The 17,456-nt window shown below is 40.7% G+C and overlaps 1 protein-coding gene across 1 annotated transcript in view; it reads right to left on the reverse strand.

Moving 5' to 3' along the window:
- Positions 1-17,456, reverse strand: part of EVC2 (EvC ciliary complex subunit 2) — a 321,014-nt gene that overhangs the window by 111,820 nt on the left and 191,738 nt on the right. The window contains exons 11-12 of the mRNA XM_073610268.1: positions 17,020-17,250; positions 13,690-13,865 (exon numbers count right to left, since the gene is read on the reverse strand). Coding sequence (XP_073466369.1) covers positions 13,690-13,865; positions 17,020-17,250 — 407 coding nt within the window. The remainder of the gene's footprint in view (positions 1-13,689; positions 13,866-17,019; positions 17,251-17,456) is intronic.

Consider the following 17,456-nt stretch of genomic DNA (forward strand, 5'->3'; position numbering starts at 1 on the left):
GGGTTAACAAGGCCATCTCCTCCATCATCCACCCTGACCAGGCAGGCTTCATGCACAAGAAATCCACCGCCACTAACCCCCGCAGACTTTTTCTGAACATGCAGACCCAGACAGATGTGGCCGGCAGTAGAGCACTGTTGTCTCTTGTTGCTAATAAAGCATTCGACAGTGTTAGCTGGCGATATCTGTGGGCTGCATTGGTCAAGTTCGGGTTCGGTCCTAGGTTTATTACATGGGTACGGCTGTTATATGCTTCACCGCGGGCAGCTGTGCGTGTGTCGGACAGGATGTCACAGGTCTTTGCACTGGGCAGGGGGACCAGGCAGGGATGCCCCTTGTCCCCCCTGCTATTTGCGTTGGCCATTGAACCACTTGCCGCACAGGTCAGAGATAGCCAGCAGATTATGGGATTTCGCTATGGTGAGTTGCATGAGAAGATAATGAAGAATATACATGCCTCTTTTATTCAGACAAAATTTGGTTATCCCGGAGCTCAGCTTTAAGGTTAGGGTTCAAATTTGATCCTAAGTGTTATGAATGCAGATTAAGCCTTAACTTTTAGAGTTAGTGTGAGGGTTGTGTGTTAGGGTCAAGTCAAGTGAAGGCAAAGGGCTAAAGGTTAGGTGGAAGGTTAAGTGTTGCAGGTTCATTTTAGCAGTTACATTTCATGTTAAAGTCTGCTGTGAGCAGACATTAAGGCTACGTTCACACCATCGGCGCATCTGGCTCACAGCAGGGGTCCGGTGCATCCTGGATCTCCGTTTCAGGTCCGATTTCAGTCCAAGTTTTGGGCTGAATTCGGACCTGAAACAGACCAAAAGAAGCACAGCGTTTTTGTGCAAAACGCACCTGACCCGCGGCAGAGATAAGTGAGCCGGCTCCAAAGAGAGCCGGTCAAAATCTCCTGCTATTGCGAATTGGATGCGGGGAACCCACATCCAGTTCGCAATGATCTAAACCAGTGATGGCAAACCCTGGCACCCAAGATGTTTTGGAACTACATTTCCCATGATGCTCAACTACACTGCAGAGTGCATGAGCACTCTCAAAGAGAAGTGCAGGATTTCAAAAGATGAACATTCATACTCAGCTAGGTGGATGCAGAATTGATCCGATACTGCAGCTGTCCCTGCCGGCTCAACACCGAGGACTGAGCAATCAAACACAGCTGATCTCTCAGTTCTCAGGTTCACTCTGAGCACAAAGCTATCAGTCACTGCTCTGTGCTCTGCCCCTCCAGCGGGATCCCTGCAGAGCCTGTATCAGGCTCAATGACGTCTGCTGAGCAACGGGCGTTAGCCCATTGTTGGCTGAATCTGGGTCATAATAACGCTGAACTAAGTGTACTCCTGTGACACACTGGAGAAGTAGAGCCAAAAAGAGCTTTGGTAACTTCTCCTTTAAGGGCCCTTTCACACTGGGGCGGTTTGCAGGCGCTATGGCGCTAATAATAGCGCCTGCAAACCGACCCAAAAGTGCCGCTGCTTTGTCTCCAGTGTGAAAGCCCCGAGGGATTTCAAACTGGAGCGGTGCGCTGGCAGGACGGGAAAAAAAGACCTGCCAGCAGCATCTTTGGAGTGGGGAAGGAGCGGTGTATACACTACTCCTTCCCCGCACCTGCCCATTGAAATCAATGGGACAGCGCAGCTATACCGCCGGCAAAGCGCCTCTGCAGAGGCGCTTTGCGGTGGTTTTTAATCCTTTCTCGGCCGCTAGTGGGGGGTAAAACCGCCCCGATAGTGGCCAAATTCCGACAGTAAAGCACCACTTACAATAGCGGCGCTTTACCGCCGATGCCGCCCCCGCCCCAGTGTCTAAGGGGCCTAACAATGAGGGAAGGGTCAGACATTAGGCTACGTTCACACCTCTACATGAGAGGTGCAGTAAATTTTAGTTGCTGTGTGGTCTTGACATCTTGTAACCACCATTCATCTCTACGGGAGGTGCATTTTGATGAAAACCCCAGAATCAGAATCAGGTCTTCTTTTCATGCACCAAAACACAAAGAGGTGAATGCACCTTTAGGGACTCTTAAAGTAACTTTTTTATGTGAACTTGATTCCAGTACCAAAAAGGCCTGTCATGAGGACAAACTAAAGTACTGGTTATGTTAAGAATTTTTTTTTTCATGTATTCACGTATATATGTAAACATTAGCTATGCTGGTCTTAGATTTCAACAAATCCTAAAAACAGTTGGCGGGAGGCCTCTTTAGCTCTGGTTCAAATAAAAGCCTTAATGATTTAGGTATGCAAATTAGTCAGAGTAATTGTCACGTTAATGGACGGAGGCTCACGCTGATAAATGTGGCCCGTCTATCTAGACATCAATGACCCCTGATCATGAAACACAGCAAAAAAAACAACTACAAGTGTTCCAAATGTGAAGAAAAGAGGAAAGTAATATAGATTTACTATACTTTTCAATATTTGCCTTTTAATTTAAAGCCATTCTTGTTTGCAAGGATTAGTCGCAAATTCAGCAGTACAAGATTACATTGTTTATTTCCAGTCTGAGGGCATCTTAATTCCCACAGCTGTCCATCTTTGACAGAGAGGATATAACGGTGACTTGCTTCTGATCTTGCCAAGTCATTTTACCTAATGGAACTCTGTGGGATGAGTAGAGGAAAGTTGATAACATATCTGCAGCAGACGGCTTGGCAGGAAGATTAATGTAACCCTTCATATAGTAAAACAAAGGACAGATCCAGAAATGAAAGCATTAATCTATAATTGAAAAGGGTGTGAGCAGATTTAATGTAGGTGTTACTCGTAAACCTACCAGCAGAAACAATCTGCAGGCTATGTGCTTTGTTTTAATGTGATGCTTAAGCCAGACAAACTTGGTATGCATTTTCCAAAATCTATTGCATAAAAATGTAGATCTGCATTGAACCGCTAAAATCTCATACAAGCGTTAATGTGTAAATGTAATTGTTTGTAATCCTTTTAAATTTGTAGCTTTCATGAAAATAATACATGGTGATCCTGTCATGGAGGTCCTTGTTTAGGCACTTAATGTTAAGGGGTGACAACTGTCTCCCAATTGTGCTTTTGCATTGTCAACCTGTCACATACGCCCTTGACTGGGACTACAAGTAACTATGCTGACACACATTGTACAGGCATGGCCCACCTTTGTTTCTACCTGTCTGCAGCAATTTGCAGGAAACAGCTGGGATAATAAAAAAAAAAAAAAAAAAAAGAGAAAAGTATGGGTACTGTTCTGTGTAAATTTCATTTATACATGTATATGTTGGAAGGTAATATCAAATGCACAGGTTTCAGAAAACAGGACAATGACACTGACTCATATAGTGCTTTGAAAAAGTATTCATACCCCCTTGAAAATTTTCCAAATTGTGTCATGTTATAACCAAAAATGTAAATGTATTTTATTGGGATTTTAGGTGATAGACCAACACAAAGTGGCACATAATTGCAAAGTGGACAGAAGATGATAAATGGTTTTCAACATTTTTTACAAATAAATATGTGAAAAATGTGGCGTGCATTTGTATTCAGCCCCCTTTACTCTGATACCCCTAACTAAAATCGAGTGGAATCAATTGCCATCAGAAGTCACCTAATTAGTAACCAGAGTCCACCTGTGTGTAATTTAATCTCAGTATAAATACAGCTGTTCTGTGAAGCCCTTAGAGGTTTGTTTGAGAAGCTTAGTGAACAAACAGCATCATGAAGGCCAAGGAACACACCAGACAGGTCAAGGATAACGTTGTGGAGAAGTTTAAAGCGGGGTTAGGTTATAAAAAAATATCCCATGGTGCACTGTTCAATCCAGCATCTGAAAATAGAACGAGTATGGACAATTGCAAACCTACCAAGACATGGCCATCCACCTTAACTGACAGGCTGGGCAAGGAGAGCATGAAACAGCCAAGAGGCCCATGGTAACTCTGCAGGAGCTGCAGAGATCCACAGCTCAGGTGGGAGAATCTGTTCACAGGACAACTATTAGTCGTGCACTCCACAAACTGGTCTTTATGGAAGGGTGGCAAGAAGAAAGCCACTGTTGAAAGAAAGCCATAAGAAGTCCTGTTTGCAGTTTGTGAGAAGCCATGTGGGGGACACAGCAAACATGTGGAAGAAGGTTCTCTGGTCAGATGAGACCAGAATTAAATGTGTGGCAGAAAACTAACACTGCACATCACCCTGAAAACACCATCCTGGTAAAACATGGTGGTGGCAGCATCATGTTATGGGGATGCTTTTCTTCAGTAGGGACAGGGAAGCTGGTCAGAGTTGATGGGAAAATGGATGAAGCCAAATACAGGGCAATCTTAGAAGAAACTGATTAAAAATAAAAGCACGCTCGAATCCACTTGTGTAAAACCAAAAAATAATAAAGATCAGACGATTCGTCAATATGACGGGCTATTCTCCATGTAGCAAATTGGACTATGTGAGAAAAGGGAGAGAGTGAGACCACAGCAGTCCCAGGAATGCTCTCAAAGGGGGAATCAACAACGTGATATGATCAATTTATAGGGTAAACTTTATTGAAAAAATGCACAGAAATATGTAAAGGAATCCCACATATGCTGCACACAGCTGCACAGGTGGGTCCCGTTCCTCCACGATACCTAAAGGTAAAATACATACAAACTGTAGAAAAAAGTGAAAAACAACGTTGTATCATTAAAAATAGATGCTGACAAAACCCCCCACCCGTCCGGAGCCAGACACTTCCTTGGAGTAGTGGAAACCAAGAGCATGGTGTAAAGGAGTGAAAGTCTCTGGGTATGGCAATCAAATTTATTAGCTTTAAAGTGGACCTGAACTCAATAGGCTGAAGATTTGCTGCGTTATAGGGAACATCTTAAAAAGTTAATTGTGCCTAGGCAGTACCCTGAAAAAAAAAATTTTTCTACTTGCTTATCTGTAAAAATCAATTTCTTGGAGTACACCTGAGGACACAGAGCAGGCTATATTCATGACCATCTGGGTTATGCATCACCTATAGGTGAATGGACACCACCAGAAACAAACAGACAGGAAGTCCTCCCCTATACAACCCCTTTCCTACAGGAAGTACTTCAGTTTTTTTTTTTTCTGCCAGTGAGTGTCTTGAATGTGATGGTCACTGAAGATCAGCTCTCTGTGAGAATACTGGTGGTCTTAAAATGGTTCTACGGCCACTTTCACACTGGGGCAGTGCCAGCGTTAGCTGTAAAGTGCTGCTTGTTTTAGCTGAGCTTTGCCGCTGTTATAGCGATGCTTTGGCGCAGTTTTTCGGGTGATAGCGGGGCACTTTTAACCCCCAAGAAGGGGGAAAAAAAGGGTTAAATTCACCTGTGATGCAGCACTTCCGAATCGCTTTTCTGGTGCTTTGGAAGCAGCGCCCATTCATTCCAATGGGCAGGGGCGGTTTGGGAGCACACACTGCTCCAGGGATGCTGCTTGCAGGACTTTTTTCCCGTCCAGCAAGCGCACTGTTCCAGTGTGAAAGCACTCAGGCTTGAGAGACAGTTTTGAGGCACTTTACAGGCACTATTTTAGCACTAAAACGCCTGAAAACTGCCTCAGTGTGAAAGGGGTCTAATAGAAATCAAGGGACTGGATCCATTCGGATGGCTGGACACTAAAATGGATAGTACCCGAGCCCTATAGAAAAGATAGAAGACTCAGTGGGGATTGCCTGTAATGCCGCCTTTTGGTGCTGGACCCTGTGTTATGGAACCCTGGGCAGTGAGCACTGAGGAGAAGAAGGACCCCTGGCAGCAAAAACATTTTTTCAAAAGTGATCCTGCCACTAAACTTTACCAATTCTGCCGCAGAAGCCTGTTTAAAAAACAGAGAGCCAATCTTCACCCATCACGGTGAGCTTAGTAATTTAGGACCTTCAAGGACTCTGTCCCTCTTTTCTTCTCCGGGGTCCACTGCCTTGGACCTGTATAGCACCCTGCCGAAAGCTTCCTTGGTCAGTGCTGACTACCCAGGGTTTTGTAACGAAAGGTCAAGCACCAAAAGGCTCGATTACATGCAAACTCTGCTGAGTCTTCCATCTCTGCTTTGGGGCTCAGGTGCCACCCATTTTAGCAACCTGTCATCCGAATGGATCTGATTATCCAGTCCCTTGATTCCTATTAGAACCATTTTGAGACCACCAGTATTCTCACAGGGAGCTAAACTTCAGTGACCATCACCTTCAAGGCACTGGCGAATAAACTAACGTACGTCCTAAAGGGGCCTCCTCAATAAGGAACAGAGTGGCCCCCAATATTTTTGACCGTCCTACTAACAAAGTCTCTTTTTTGACTAATTAACTGGTTTCTATCAATTTAAAAGATGTTGGGTGTGTGGATGTGAGTAGCTGTGCTCATAGAATAACCACTAAGTTTGTGTCTACAAGCACTCAGATGCAGCACACGATTACTCCATTTATTACCTGTCAACAGTGGGAGAAGTTTATTTACTACAGTGCCCATGCGGTCTCCAATATATAGGGAGGACCAAATGCCCCCTACAGGTGTCTTAACGAACACATTACAAATATCAAATCTGGATTCAAAAATCACTGTGTCTAAACATTATCTCCTTGTACATAAAAAAAAGACCCCTCCAATACTCTATTCTTGGGTATAGACAAGTTTAGCCCTAATTGGAGGGGCAGTTCATTGGTGAGAGAAATTTCGAAACTAGAGATGTCCTGGATCCATAAGGTAAAAACTTATGCCCCTATGGGTTAAATATTGATGTTGACTTAAACGCCTTTATTGATAACTCCTACTCCTAGTGGATATTGATGTAAACTCGATCTGAGTCACGTGTGTGGATTTTTGCAAAATTATAATCCAATTGAAGATTTTGATTTTTGCTGATTATTAATGTATGAGCTTTAATCAGTATGTACACCTATATTTGGCTGGAATTTTAATTTATTTTATCGATTTACTATATCGTAATTTATTTTTATTTTTTTATTGCCAATGTGTATGTATATGTACAAATTATCACGAATAGTCATACATTTGGGTTTAATATATGTTTTTTATAATTATATATATTTATATATGTGTGTGTGTGTATATACTGTATCTGCATTGCATTTATATATATATATTTTTGGGATTAATTTCCAATATACAGGAGGGTGACAGATTTTACACATATTAATTCACGATATTTGCTGGTTGAACATCTGGTCAATTAGCGAATTCTGATTATTCACAATTGATTTAATTTATTATTAAATATATTCTGTTATGTAGTACTTTAAAATAATTGAAATCTACAATATATCACTATTTATCATATAGGTTGTCATGTAATATTGACTAAGATGCCTGGTATTCACAAACCTATATTTAACCACTTGACCACTGGGCACTCAAACCCCCTTAATAACCAAACCAATTTTCAGCTTTCGGTGCTCTCACATTTTGAATGACAATTACTCAGTCATGCAACACTGTACCTATATGAAATTTTTGTCCCTTTTTTCACACAAATAGAGCTTTCTTTTGGTGGTATTTAATCACCGCTGGTTTTTTTTATTTTTTCCGCTATAAAAGAAAAGAGACTGAAAATTCGGTAAAAAAATGAATTTTTCTTTGTTTCGGTTATAAAATTTAGCAAATTAGTAATTTTTCTTCATAAATTTTGGCCAAAATTTATACTGCTACATATCTTTGGTAAAATTAAGTACAAATTGGTGTATATTATTTGGTCTTTGTGAAAGTTATAGAGTCCAAAAGCTATGGTGCTAATATCTGAAAATTGATCACACCTGAATTTTGAGACCCTAACATGCCAGAAAAGTACAAATACCCCCCAAATGACCCCTTTTTTGGAAAGAAGACATTCCAAGGTATTTAGAAAGATGCATGATGAGTTTTTTGAACTTGTCATTTTTTCCCACAAGTCTTTGCAAAATCATTTTTTTTTCCCACAAAATTATCATATTAGCAGGTTATTTCTCACACACCGCATATGCATACCACAAATTACACCCCAAAACACATTCTGCTATTACTCCCGAGTATGGTGATACCACATGTGTGAGACTTTTACACAGCGTGGCCACATACAGAGACCCAACATGCAGCGAGCACCTTCAGGAGTTCTGGAGCACCCAGGCCAAATCTGACATTTCTCTCCTACATGTAAAAATCATCATTTATTTGCTAGAAAATTACATAGAACCCCAAAACATTATATATATATATATATATATATATATATATATATATATATTTTTTTTTAGCAAAGACCCTAGAGAATACAATGGCAGTCGTTGCAACTTTTTATCTCGCATGGTATTTGCGCAGCAATTTTTCTAACGCTTTTTTTTGGAAAAAAAAACAGTTTTGTGCTTTAAAAAAAACCAAAACAGTAAAGTTAGCCCAATGTTTTTGCATAATGTGAAAGATGAAGTTATGCCGAGTAAATTGCTACCTAACATGTCACCCTTCAAAATTGCACACGCTCGTGGAATGGCGCCAAACTTCGCTACTTAAAAATCATCATAGGCAACACTTTAACATTTTTTACTGGTTACATCTTTTGAATTAGAGAGGAGGTCTAGGGCCAAAATTATTGCTCTCACTCTACCGATCGCAGCGATACCTCACGTGTCTGGTTTGAACACCGTTTTCATATGTGGGCGGGACTTACATATGCGTTCGCTTCTGTATGCGAGCACACAGGGACAGGGGCACTTCAAAATTATTTTTTTTTTTATTGTTCATTTTACTTTATTTATTTTAGTCTGACACTTTTCCAAAAAATATATTTTTTGATCACTTTTATTCCTATTACAAGGAATGTAAACATCCCTTGTAATAGTGGTTAATTTACATATATATTTACACTAGTAACACTTATTATTCTTGGATTTATCTAAATAATTATTCATGATGTATTTTTATACACTCATATAGTGTTTTCACCATACCCACAAATATATCAGAGGTTAAATTCAGCTGGTATGTTTTGTACGATGAATTCACACATTGGGATACTATAGTTCGTGTGGTATATTTATATGCACACATTACTAGTAATCCAACCAAACATCTATGCTTGTGGTTGTTCGTTTGTTCTTTCTTTGTTCTGTTGTTCTTTATTAGTATGTCCGATACACAGTTCTTTTAATCAGAGATAGGTTACCCAAATCCAAAATGGCATTTTTGGTTCCGCACACGGCACTCAGAACAGGGTGTGGTCTTGCTTATAAGGTGGTGGATCAGCACGTCACCTATGACGAAACGCATCTGCTGACGTCACCACGCTATCTCGTTAGGAGGACGGGAGTTTGTTTGTAGCCGGCCGGCTCTGCTGTTTTTATGCGCGCTTTTTAACTGTCTAAATGTAAGTGCAATACTATTTTTACGTAATACATATCTGGTTAGACAATATTACACTATGGTTTGTTTTCTCTTTCTGGGTCTACTGCTTAGTTTGTTGCTGAACTAACAGTCCTGGATTGAACGGTGGTATCGGTGTTTGGATATACTTATGCAGCCATCCATCCAGAGCTTATTTCCACGATCTTCTGTGCAAGCAAAGGCCTTGGCTGGGCTATAGCCACATGCCCGGTTTTGCTTGCCATCTGGTAAGAGAATTTATCTAAAGATAGTGGCTCACTGTGGTGTCAATACTAGAAGAATCTGGTTTATTATTTCATCATTTTGGCCATTATAAACACGATGTTTGTTTCTACAATCAAATATTTAGCATTAATTGGACTATACTAGAGCGGCTTCACCTATCTATGTTTATTTTGTGTATATCTCACATTAAGCTGCTGCTCATTGGATTATAATTTTATTAATTGATTAATTAATACATTTTTATCTGATATTAGTGCGTTTTTTTCCCCCTTTGTACGTCCTGTACCATAGGGGTTATATGGGGGGGAGACTTCCTGTCTGTTTGTTTCTGCCAGTGTCCATTCACCTATAGGTCATGCTAGTCATGATTATAGCCTGCTCTGTGTCCCGTGATGTAGGATAAAGAAAATTGACCATTTGTCTTGCATTCCTACTGAAAAATATAAGTGCACTTTCTGATTTGGTGCCTAGCCACTCCTTTGTATACAGCCTGATACTTGTATATCTGCAGTTCGAGATTTAGGTCACTGTTGCTTCTGACTGCTAGTTGCAGTGTTCTCCTTGCTGAAGGCTCTGATATGAGGAAGCAAAATTCTGCTTCTACCCAGATAATCGCTTCCGTTCAGAGAATGAGTGTAAATAAGACATGTAATGGGAAAAGGATCTGATGCAAGGAGACCACAGGCGATACTGTTACTAGTCCTTTGTTTTCCATCTGTCCTTTTTTGGTGCAGCTTTCAGATTTTAATTCCTCAATATCTAAAGTCAAAACATTTTTTTTTTCATTTTGGATAGAATAAAGTGTTTTTTTTTTACATCTGTGTCTCATTAGAGAGAATTCCCTTCACTTCCTGTCCTGTAGACTCAACTCTACTGATTGACTTTTGTACAACCAGTCTATCAGGTTATTCCCAAAAGGTCATTGCCACCGGCTGTAGCCAGCAACACTGACCACTGTGTTCTGATGGCCAGGAACGTTCCCCACTGTCAGAACACAGTAGCTCAGGGGGAGTGATTCCCCCATCCACCTTGAATATGTGGATCAGGAAATCGGTCCGTTTTTGCATTCAACCTGCTGGCTGAACGAAAAAACGGAATCATCTATGGGCTTCTTTATTCTCATCTTTACCCATCAGTGAGATTGGTTATCAAGACAATTAGAGAGTGAATGTCATCATATGGGGGGCATAGACAGTAAAGCTGGGTACATACACTCAGTTTTTTCTTCAATCAACCAGGCAGGCTGAACGAGAAAAAAACTGAGAGAGCTGTATAGACACAAGTGATGTTAGTGCGGGGATTTCCCCCGCTGTGCCTTTGTGTTATGACAGTGGGTTCTGCCAGAACACAATGAAAAGCGCTTGCAGCCATTGGCTGTAAGCGGTGATCAACTGCTGGTTGGCTGCTGGTTTTCCAGTATGCTCATTCAACAGAAGCTGGTTGTGAGACCGGCTTCTGTCAGAGAGGCAGCTGTACACATTGACTGAATGTCAGCCAGTTCCTGCTGAACCGGTTGGTATTCAGATCGTGTGTACACAGCTTTAGGATTAGTTTACATTTGCATTTTGGGGGCAGTAAATAGGCGGTGAAGCCATGTTACCTCCCTTTTAAGCCTCAGAGTTAAGCCGCAGAGTTGTACACATGCTGCGGCCATAAAGCTTTGTTCCACAGCAAAAATGATCCTCCCTCCCATCACGTTTGATAAGCAGAACCACCATTGAACTCAATTCTTTCAAGTGGATGGACCCATGCTGCAACTGTGAGCCAGACGCTAGGGACATGGTATTCCCATTTTAAAAGACTGTCTGGCCCAAAAAAAAACAGATGTTCAGGAGATAGTGGTATCACCCCCTGAATGCCTGTGGGTACAGCTTGGCCAGCACCACTCTCTGAAAAGAGATCCAAAGCAGATGCAGATGTAAGCAAGCCCTAATAACGAGATGACGGTGGTCCTAATCTCTTACCATTCTATCCAAATCTAAAAAGAAAGTTTGGCCTTCAGTTACTGTCCCCTCAAAGTTTATTTATCTAAAGTTCCTTGGTATTCTTGTAGCATTTATTCCTGCACATAGCCATGACAGGGGAAGGGAAGGGGCAGAAGTGGCATTGCAATGGGAAGCATTATAGACAAACGAACTTGGGAGGATAAGTCAAAAATCCAACCTTACCAGTTGTGAAAGGCTCACTTACATCTTTATTAAACTAACAAAAATTTTGAGCAATTGTAAGGTTGCCACCTTACCTCTTACCAAAAGTTGCACAATCAACATATAAATACCTGAATGTACACCCCCGCCCCAAAATAAAGACCATTGTTTTTACAGCAGGGTTTGCTTGTCACCCTCTGAGGCAGGGGTGCCCAACCAGTGGCCTGGGGGCCACATGTGGCCCATGGAGCCTTCTAATGTGGCCCACGACCTCCTGCTCTGGGATGACTGGTTGGTCAAGCCCAGACCGCGGGTTGCCACCAGCCGCCACCCCAGAGGATCAGTGTTGTAACTGAAGCCGGAGGTAGAGGAAGCAAGTGGCTGTGAAACAGAGTCGCATAAACCGATGCTTTCTGTATAGCGCCCTGCCTCCAGGCGGAGTGATACCGAATGCACTTTGCCTGGGACAGCAATAGCTGGCGATACCTGAATGGAAGACTGTTATTAAAGGTAAGTTTATTACTAAAAGCACCAGTGTATAGTGTATATATGTGCATATCTGTTCTGCAGTGGTTACTGGGCTGCTTTAAACTGATCTGCAGGCGCATCACAGTGCACCTGCAGGTTACCTGCACTAAGCCATAGACTTCGGTTATTAGCTGCGGGTTTGGTGCACTACACCTGCAGGATATAATGGCAGTGCAGCTAACCCACAGGAAAGCCACAGGTGCACTGCGCTGCACCCGCATTACGGGTAAACAGCAGCGCATCAGTGTGAAAGCAGCCTCAGGCCCCTTTCACACAATCATTCTGACCCAATCGGACCCTCCGTTCACCTCTATGGAGCTGCAGATGTAAACGGACTTGTTTTACTTTTACACCCATCTACCTTCAAACTGATCTGTTAAAAAAAACAGAAGGGGATCTGTCCTCTTCGATCTGATCAGATCAGAGGGCCCATAGAGTAGAGCGGTCTGTGTTAGTGTCCGCACTACATATGCAGATTGGACACGGACCTGTCATCCACCCACTCTTCTCATCGTATCCCGTGACTGGTTACCAAGTCACTTAAGTGGCCCTCGCTCTTCAAAAGGTTGGGCACCCCTGCTCTAAGGCAAGACTAGCTTTACATCCCAACAATCATTGCTCAATTTCAATTATGCAGCCCTGGCTGATTTTTATGATGCCTTCCTATAAGTACAAATGTTTATGGTTGCACCTTGAATGATACGAGCATGCAATGCACATACCTAGAAGGAAAATGCCCTATGTTTTATGTCAGCCTTCTTACAGAGCAAAAAAATTGGAACACTAGAATAGGGGGGAGTTTGCTATCCTATCAAATCATGTGAAGGGGGAGGAGCTAGTGAACCACTGAAAAACCCCAATACACCTGCCAACATCCCAATATGCAACTAGAAAGGAAATTGCCCCAGCGTGGACTTTATAGGCAGGTTGGGGGGAGTGTGAAAGAATATTACAAAAGGTATAAAATATAACAAAGTTTATTCTCACACAAAGTAAAAACAATTCCTAAAAGAAGGACAATAAAATACATAGAAGAATAGCATGATGATATAAATAAATACAACATTACAAAACAAGCACCCATGTCATGAGGTAGGCTGTAGCACTGAGCCGGCCAAGATGGAGTAATGGCCCAACAGGCTTTTAGATGTTCACAGCTGAACCCAAAACCCAGTGTTTGTTTTGTATTTGTTTATAAAATCATGCTATGCTTCTATGTATTTTACTGTCCCTCTTTTGGGAACTGTTTTTACTTTATGTGACGAATAAACTTTGTTATATTTTATACCTTTGTAATACTCTTTCACACTCCCCCAACCTGCCTATAAAGTCCACACTGGGGCAATTTCCTTTCTACTCCTAGTAAATCATTGCCCCTATAGACTTCAGCTTATATGTTTGACAGATCCAGAAATGTTAGAATAGTGCAGTTATTACCTTTCTGTTCTGTTAATAAGATTTGCTATTTGTGTTGCTGCAGAATTTAATTGGCATCGCGATCGACTGTCTCCTAGCTGGATGTTGTATAACAAGTTCTTTCTAACAGCGAGTCTTTTGTTCATGTGATATTTTTTAGTGGCTTGCAAAAAATCAATAAGGTCTTCTGCCTCTTCCTGAAGATAAAAGAGAAAAACATAGTTTACAAATGATTTATAGGACATGTCCACCTACTGTAGCAATAAACGTCCTCCTTTGTGCCGCATGTCAAAAAAAACAACAGTATAGGTCCTATCCATTCTATTACTAAATGCACATGATGCTTTTTATTGCCATCTTTGATAAAAAAAAAAAAAACATTTTTCGATCTTCTAGGAAATATAATGTCCAAGGTAAAATCAGCAATTTCATAACTAGTAGTCATTCCTCACCTATAGTAAACAACTTGAACCCAAGGTTATTGTGTATAAAAATGTTTCCTCTACATGCAAAATGTACCTACACCGCTTAACACAAGATTATTTGATTGAGGTATCAGTCATGTGATCTCTGCAGGGATCCTGAGAAATGAAGGCAGTCCAATTTGCAGGTAGATTCAATAACCTGGTGACCTTATGTGAACAGATCCTTAACAGAGATAACAATACCAGTGTTGATAAAGATCACTTTACTGGGTGTCAGCCAATCCAGGTTACCTGTCTTGACAGTTGGACAAATTTAAAGTGGTTCTAAAGGTAAAAGATTTTTTTACCTTAATGCATTCTTTGCATTAACGTAAAACAACCTCCTTGTATTAGGATCCCCTCTGTAGAATAATTGTATTAATTTGGCTTTATAACCAAAATCTGTATTTATGCTGTTTGTGTCCCCTTTTAAGCCTTGACTTTGAAAAAGCTCACTTAGCTCAACATAAGACAGATCTTGAAATAGTTAGGTGTGTGAACGTCATTTTTGTACCAGTTGTTCTCCATGTCCAGAGTTTATGACTTAAGGTCTGTTGTTCCACAGATAAGAGTACACAGAGTAATCAGAGTAATGTGTCATAGAATTGAGCAAGAATGTTTGAAAAGATCTTTTACAAAGTAAACCATAGAGTATCCATAATATAGTTAGTTATTTGATATAGTTACTTAATTAGTTCGCTAGTTAGAATTTTGTTGTGAAATAATATATATATATATATATATATATATATATATATATATATATATATATATATATATATATATATATATATATATATATATTCCATTATAGTTTAATATGCATCTGTAAGTTTTGGTACATAACTGAATTTCTGTTACTTAAAGAATGTATCCATTACAAGAAGTGGCCATTTGACAGAAGGTGAACACTACGGGGTTTTTTTTATAGAATACTGTTATGTGTTTCTGTCAATCAAAGAAGTTTAAAAGACATGTCAGCTATTAGCAATGTGAATATTTAGAATAATTACTAATACAATCATTTCACCTCTAGCTCAAACTATATATGGATATAGCTGCATTTTGCTGACTTGTAGATTTGAAATAATATAAAAACAGTGTTACACGAGGCTCTAGACCAGGGCTCAAAATTTCAAGTCCTAAACTACTAGCCAGGCCTCAAGGGTTACTCGCCACCAGTGCCCCACTCAAACCCTGCCCCTGCCCTAAACACGCCCTCATAAGTTATCTCATGAAATGACACTTAAATGTTTTATGCAAAAATAAGTTACAAAAATAAATATTAACAACTTTATCAGTGCAGCCTCACCTGTGCCCCTCAGTGCCGCCTCACCTGTGCTCATCAATGCAGCCTCACCTGTGCCCACCTTTGCAGACACAATGTGCCCAATATTGCAGCATCACTGTGCTCACCATTGCAGCCACACTGTGTCCACCATTGCAGCCACACTGTGCCCACCACACTGTGCCCACCATTGCAGCTACACTGTGCCTGCTGCAGCCACACTGTGCCTATTGCAGCCTCACTGTGCCCATTGCAACCACACTGTGTCCATTGCAGCCTCACTGTGCCCATTGCAGCCTCACTGTGCCCATTGCAACCACACTGTGCCTATTGCAACCACACTGTGCCCATATCAGCCTTACTGTGCCCAATGCAGTCTCACTGTGCCCATTGCAGCCTCTCCTGGGCAGCTCCTCCAGCGTTACCATGGGCCTCTTGGCTGCTTCTCGGATTAATGCTCTCCTTGCCCGGCCTGTCAGTTTAGGTGGACGGCCATATCTTGGTAGGTCTGCAGTTGTGCCATACTCTTTCCAATTTCAGATGATGGATTGAACAGTGCTCTGAGAGATGTTCAAAGCTCGGGATATTTTTTTATAACCTAACCCTGCTTTAAACTTCTCCACAACTTTATCCCTGACCTGTCTGGTGTGTTCCTTGGCCTTCATGAAGCTGTTTGTTTACCAATGTTCTCTACCAAACCTCTGAGGGCTTCAAAGAACAGCTGTATTTATACTGAGATTAAATTACACACAGGTGGGCTCTATTTACTAATAAGGTGACTTCTGAAGACAAATGGTTCCACTAGATTTTAGTTAGGGGTATCAGAGTAAAGGGGACTGAATACAAATGCACACCATAATTTTCAGATATTTATTTGTAAAAAAAAAAGGTGAAAAGCATTTATCATTTTCCTCTCACTTCACAATTATGTGCCACTTTGTGTTGGTCTATCACATAAAATACATTTACGTTTTTGGTTGTAACATGACAAAATGTGAAAAATTTCAAGGGTTATGAATACTTTTTCAAAGCACTGTACATGCAAAAATGTTTAAAAAAAAAAACGTAATTTCTTTTGTAAATAACTTTAGCATGCTTTTTACCAAAAATAGAGCAAGCATCAGCATGAAATGTAAAAATTTTCTCCACAGTAATATTGCTGATCAAACTTGAAAAAAAGAAGCAGTATTTTTTCAAATTTTTACTTTTTTTCCCTTAAAATGCAAATACATTTTAAAAATTCTCAGAAAACCGTTTGTCCCCCCAAAAACGATAGATGTATAAATTCTGTATCATAAGTAGTTACAAAATTATTGACACATAGCGAAAATGTGTAAAAAGGTTTGAGAGCTGAAACGGTTAAAGACCAACTCTGGCCAAGTAACAGAGAAGTAAGTCTGCACTAATATAACAATTTAAGAGTGAAGATTCATATCTCTACTGTCCATTTGTGACTGCTTGTCTTGAAATGCTATTTAGCTGCCTTATTCTAGTTGTAAATAGTAACATTTATTGGTAGCTGATTCCGGAAAGTAATCAGAACATATTTTTTGTGTGACGACAATCTGAAACCAGTACATTTGGTTCCCACCAGCTTACCTGCACTTTTAGATAGTTTTCTATCAGAGTTTTGCGTAGTTCCGGTTTGGCTTTCGCTGAATTCTGCACTTGATCAAAGACGATCTTATGCAGCTCTGTCCTGTGAGTAACAGCCAGCTGTCTGTAGGCCTTTGCAAATTCCTCTTCCTGCTTAAACAAAAGCATCCTCTTCATTTCATTCTGTTCAAGGCTTTGGAGCTTGTCAAGAAGAGATCTGTATTCCGCGACGAACTATAAAAGAGGAGAATTGAAGGGAAACATGCATGAATAAATATTTTCTGGAAATGAAGTCGTAGGCTTTTATTGACAAGCCTTCAGTTACAATAAACACAGGCTGATTTAAGGCGGCAGTCTACCCAAAATTAATATTACAATTTTTAGCAGATGTTAAGGAGAGGAATAACTGGAAGGTAAACTCCAATACTGAGCTCTCAGAG

Source organism: Aquarana catesbeiana, linkage group LG01 (assembly GCF_042186555.1).
Source record: "Aquarana catesbeiana isolate 2022-GZ linkage group LG01, ASM4218655v1, whole genome shotgun sequence".
NCBI lineage: Eukaryota > Metazoa > Chordata > Amphibia > Anura > Ranidae > Aquarana > Aquarana catesbeiana.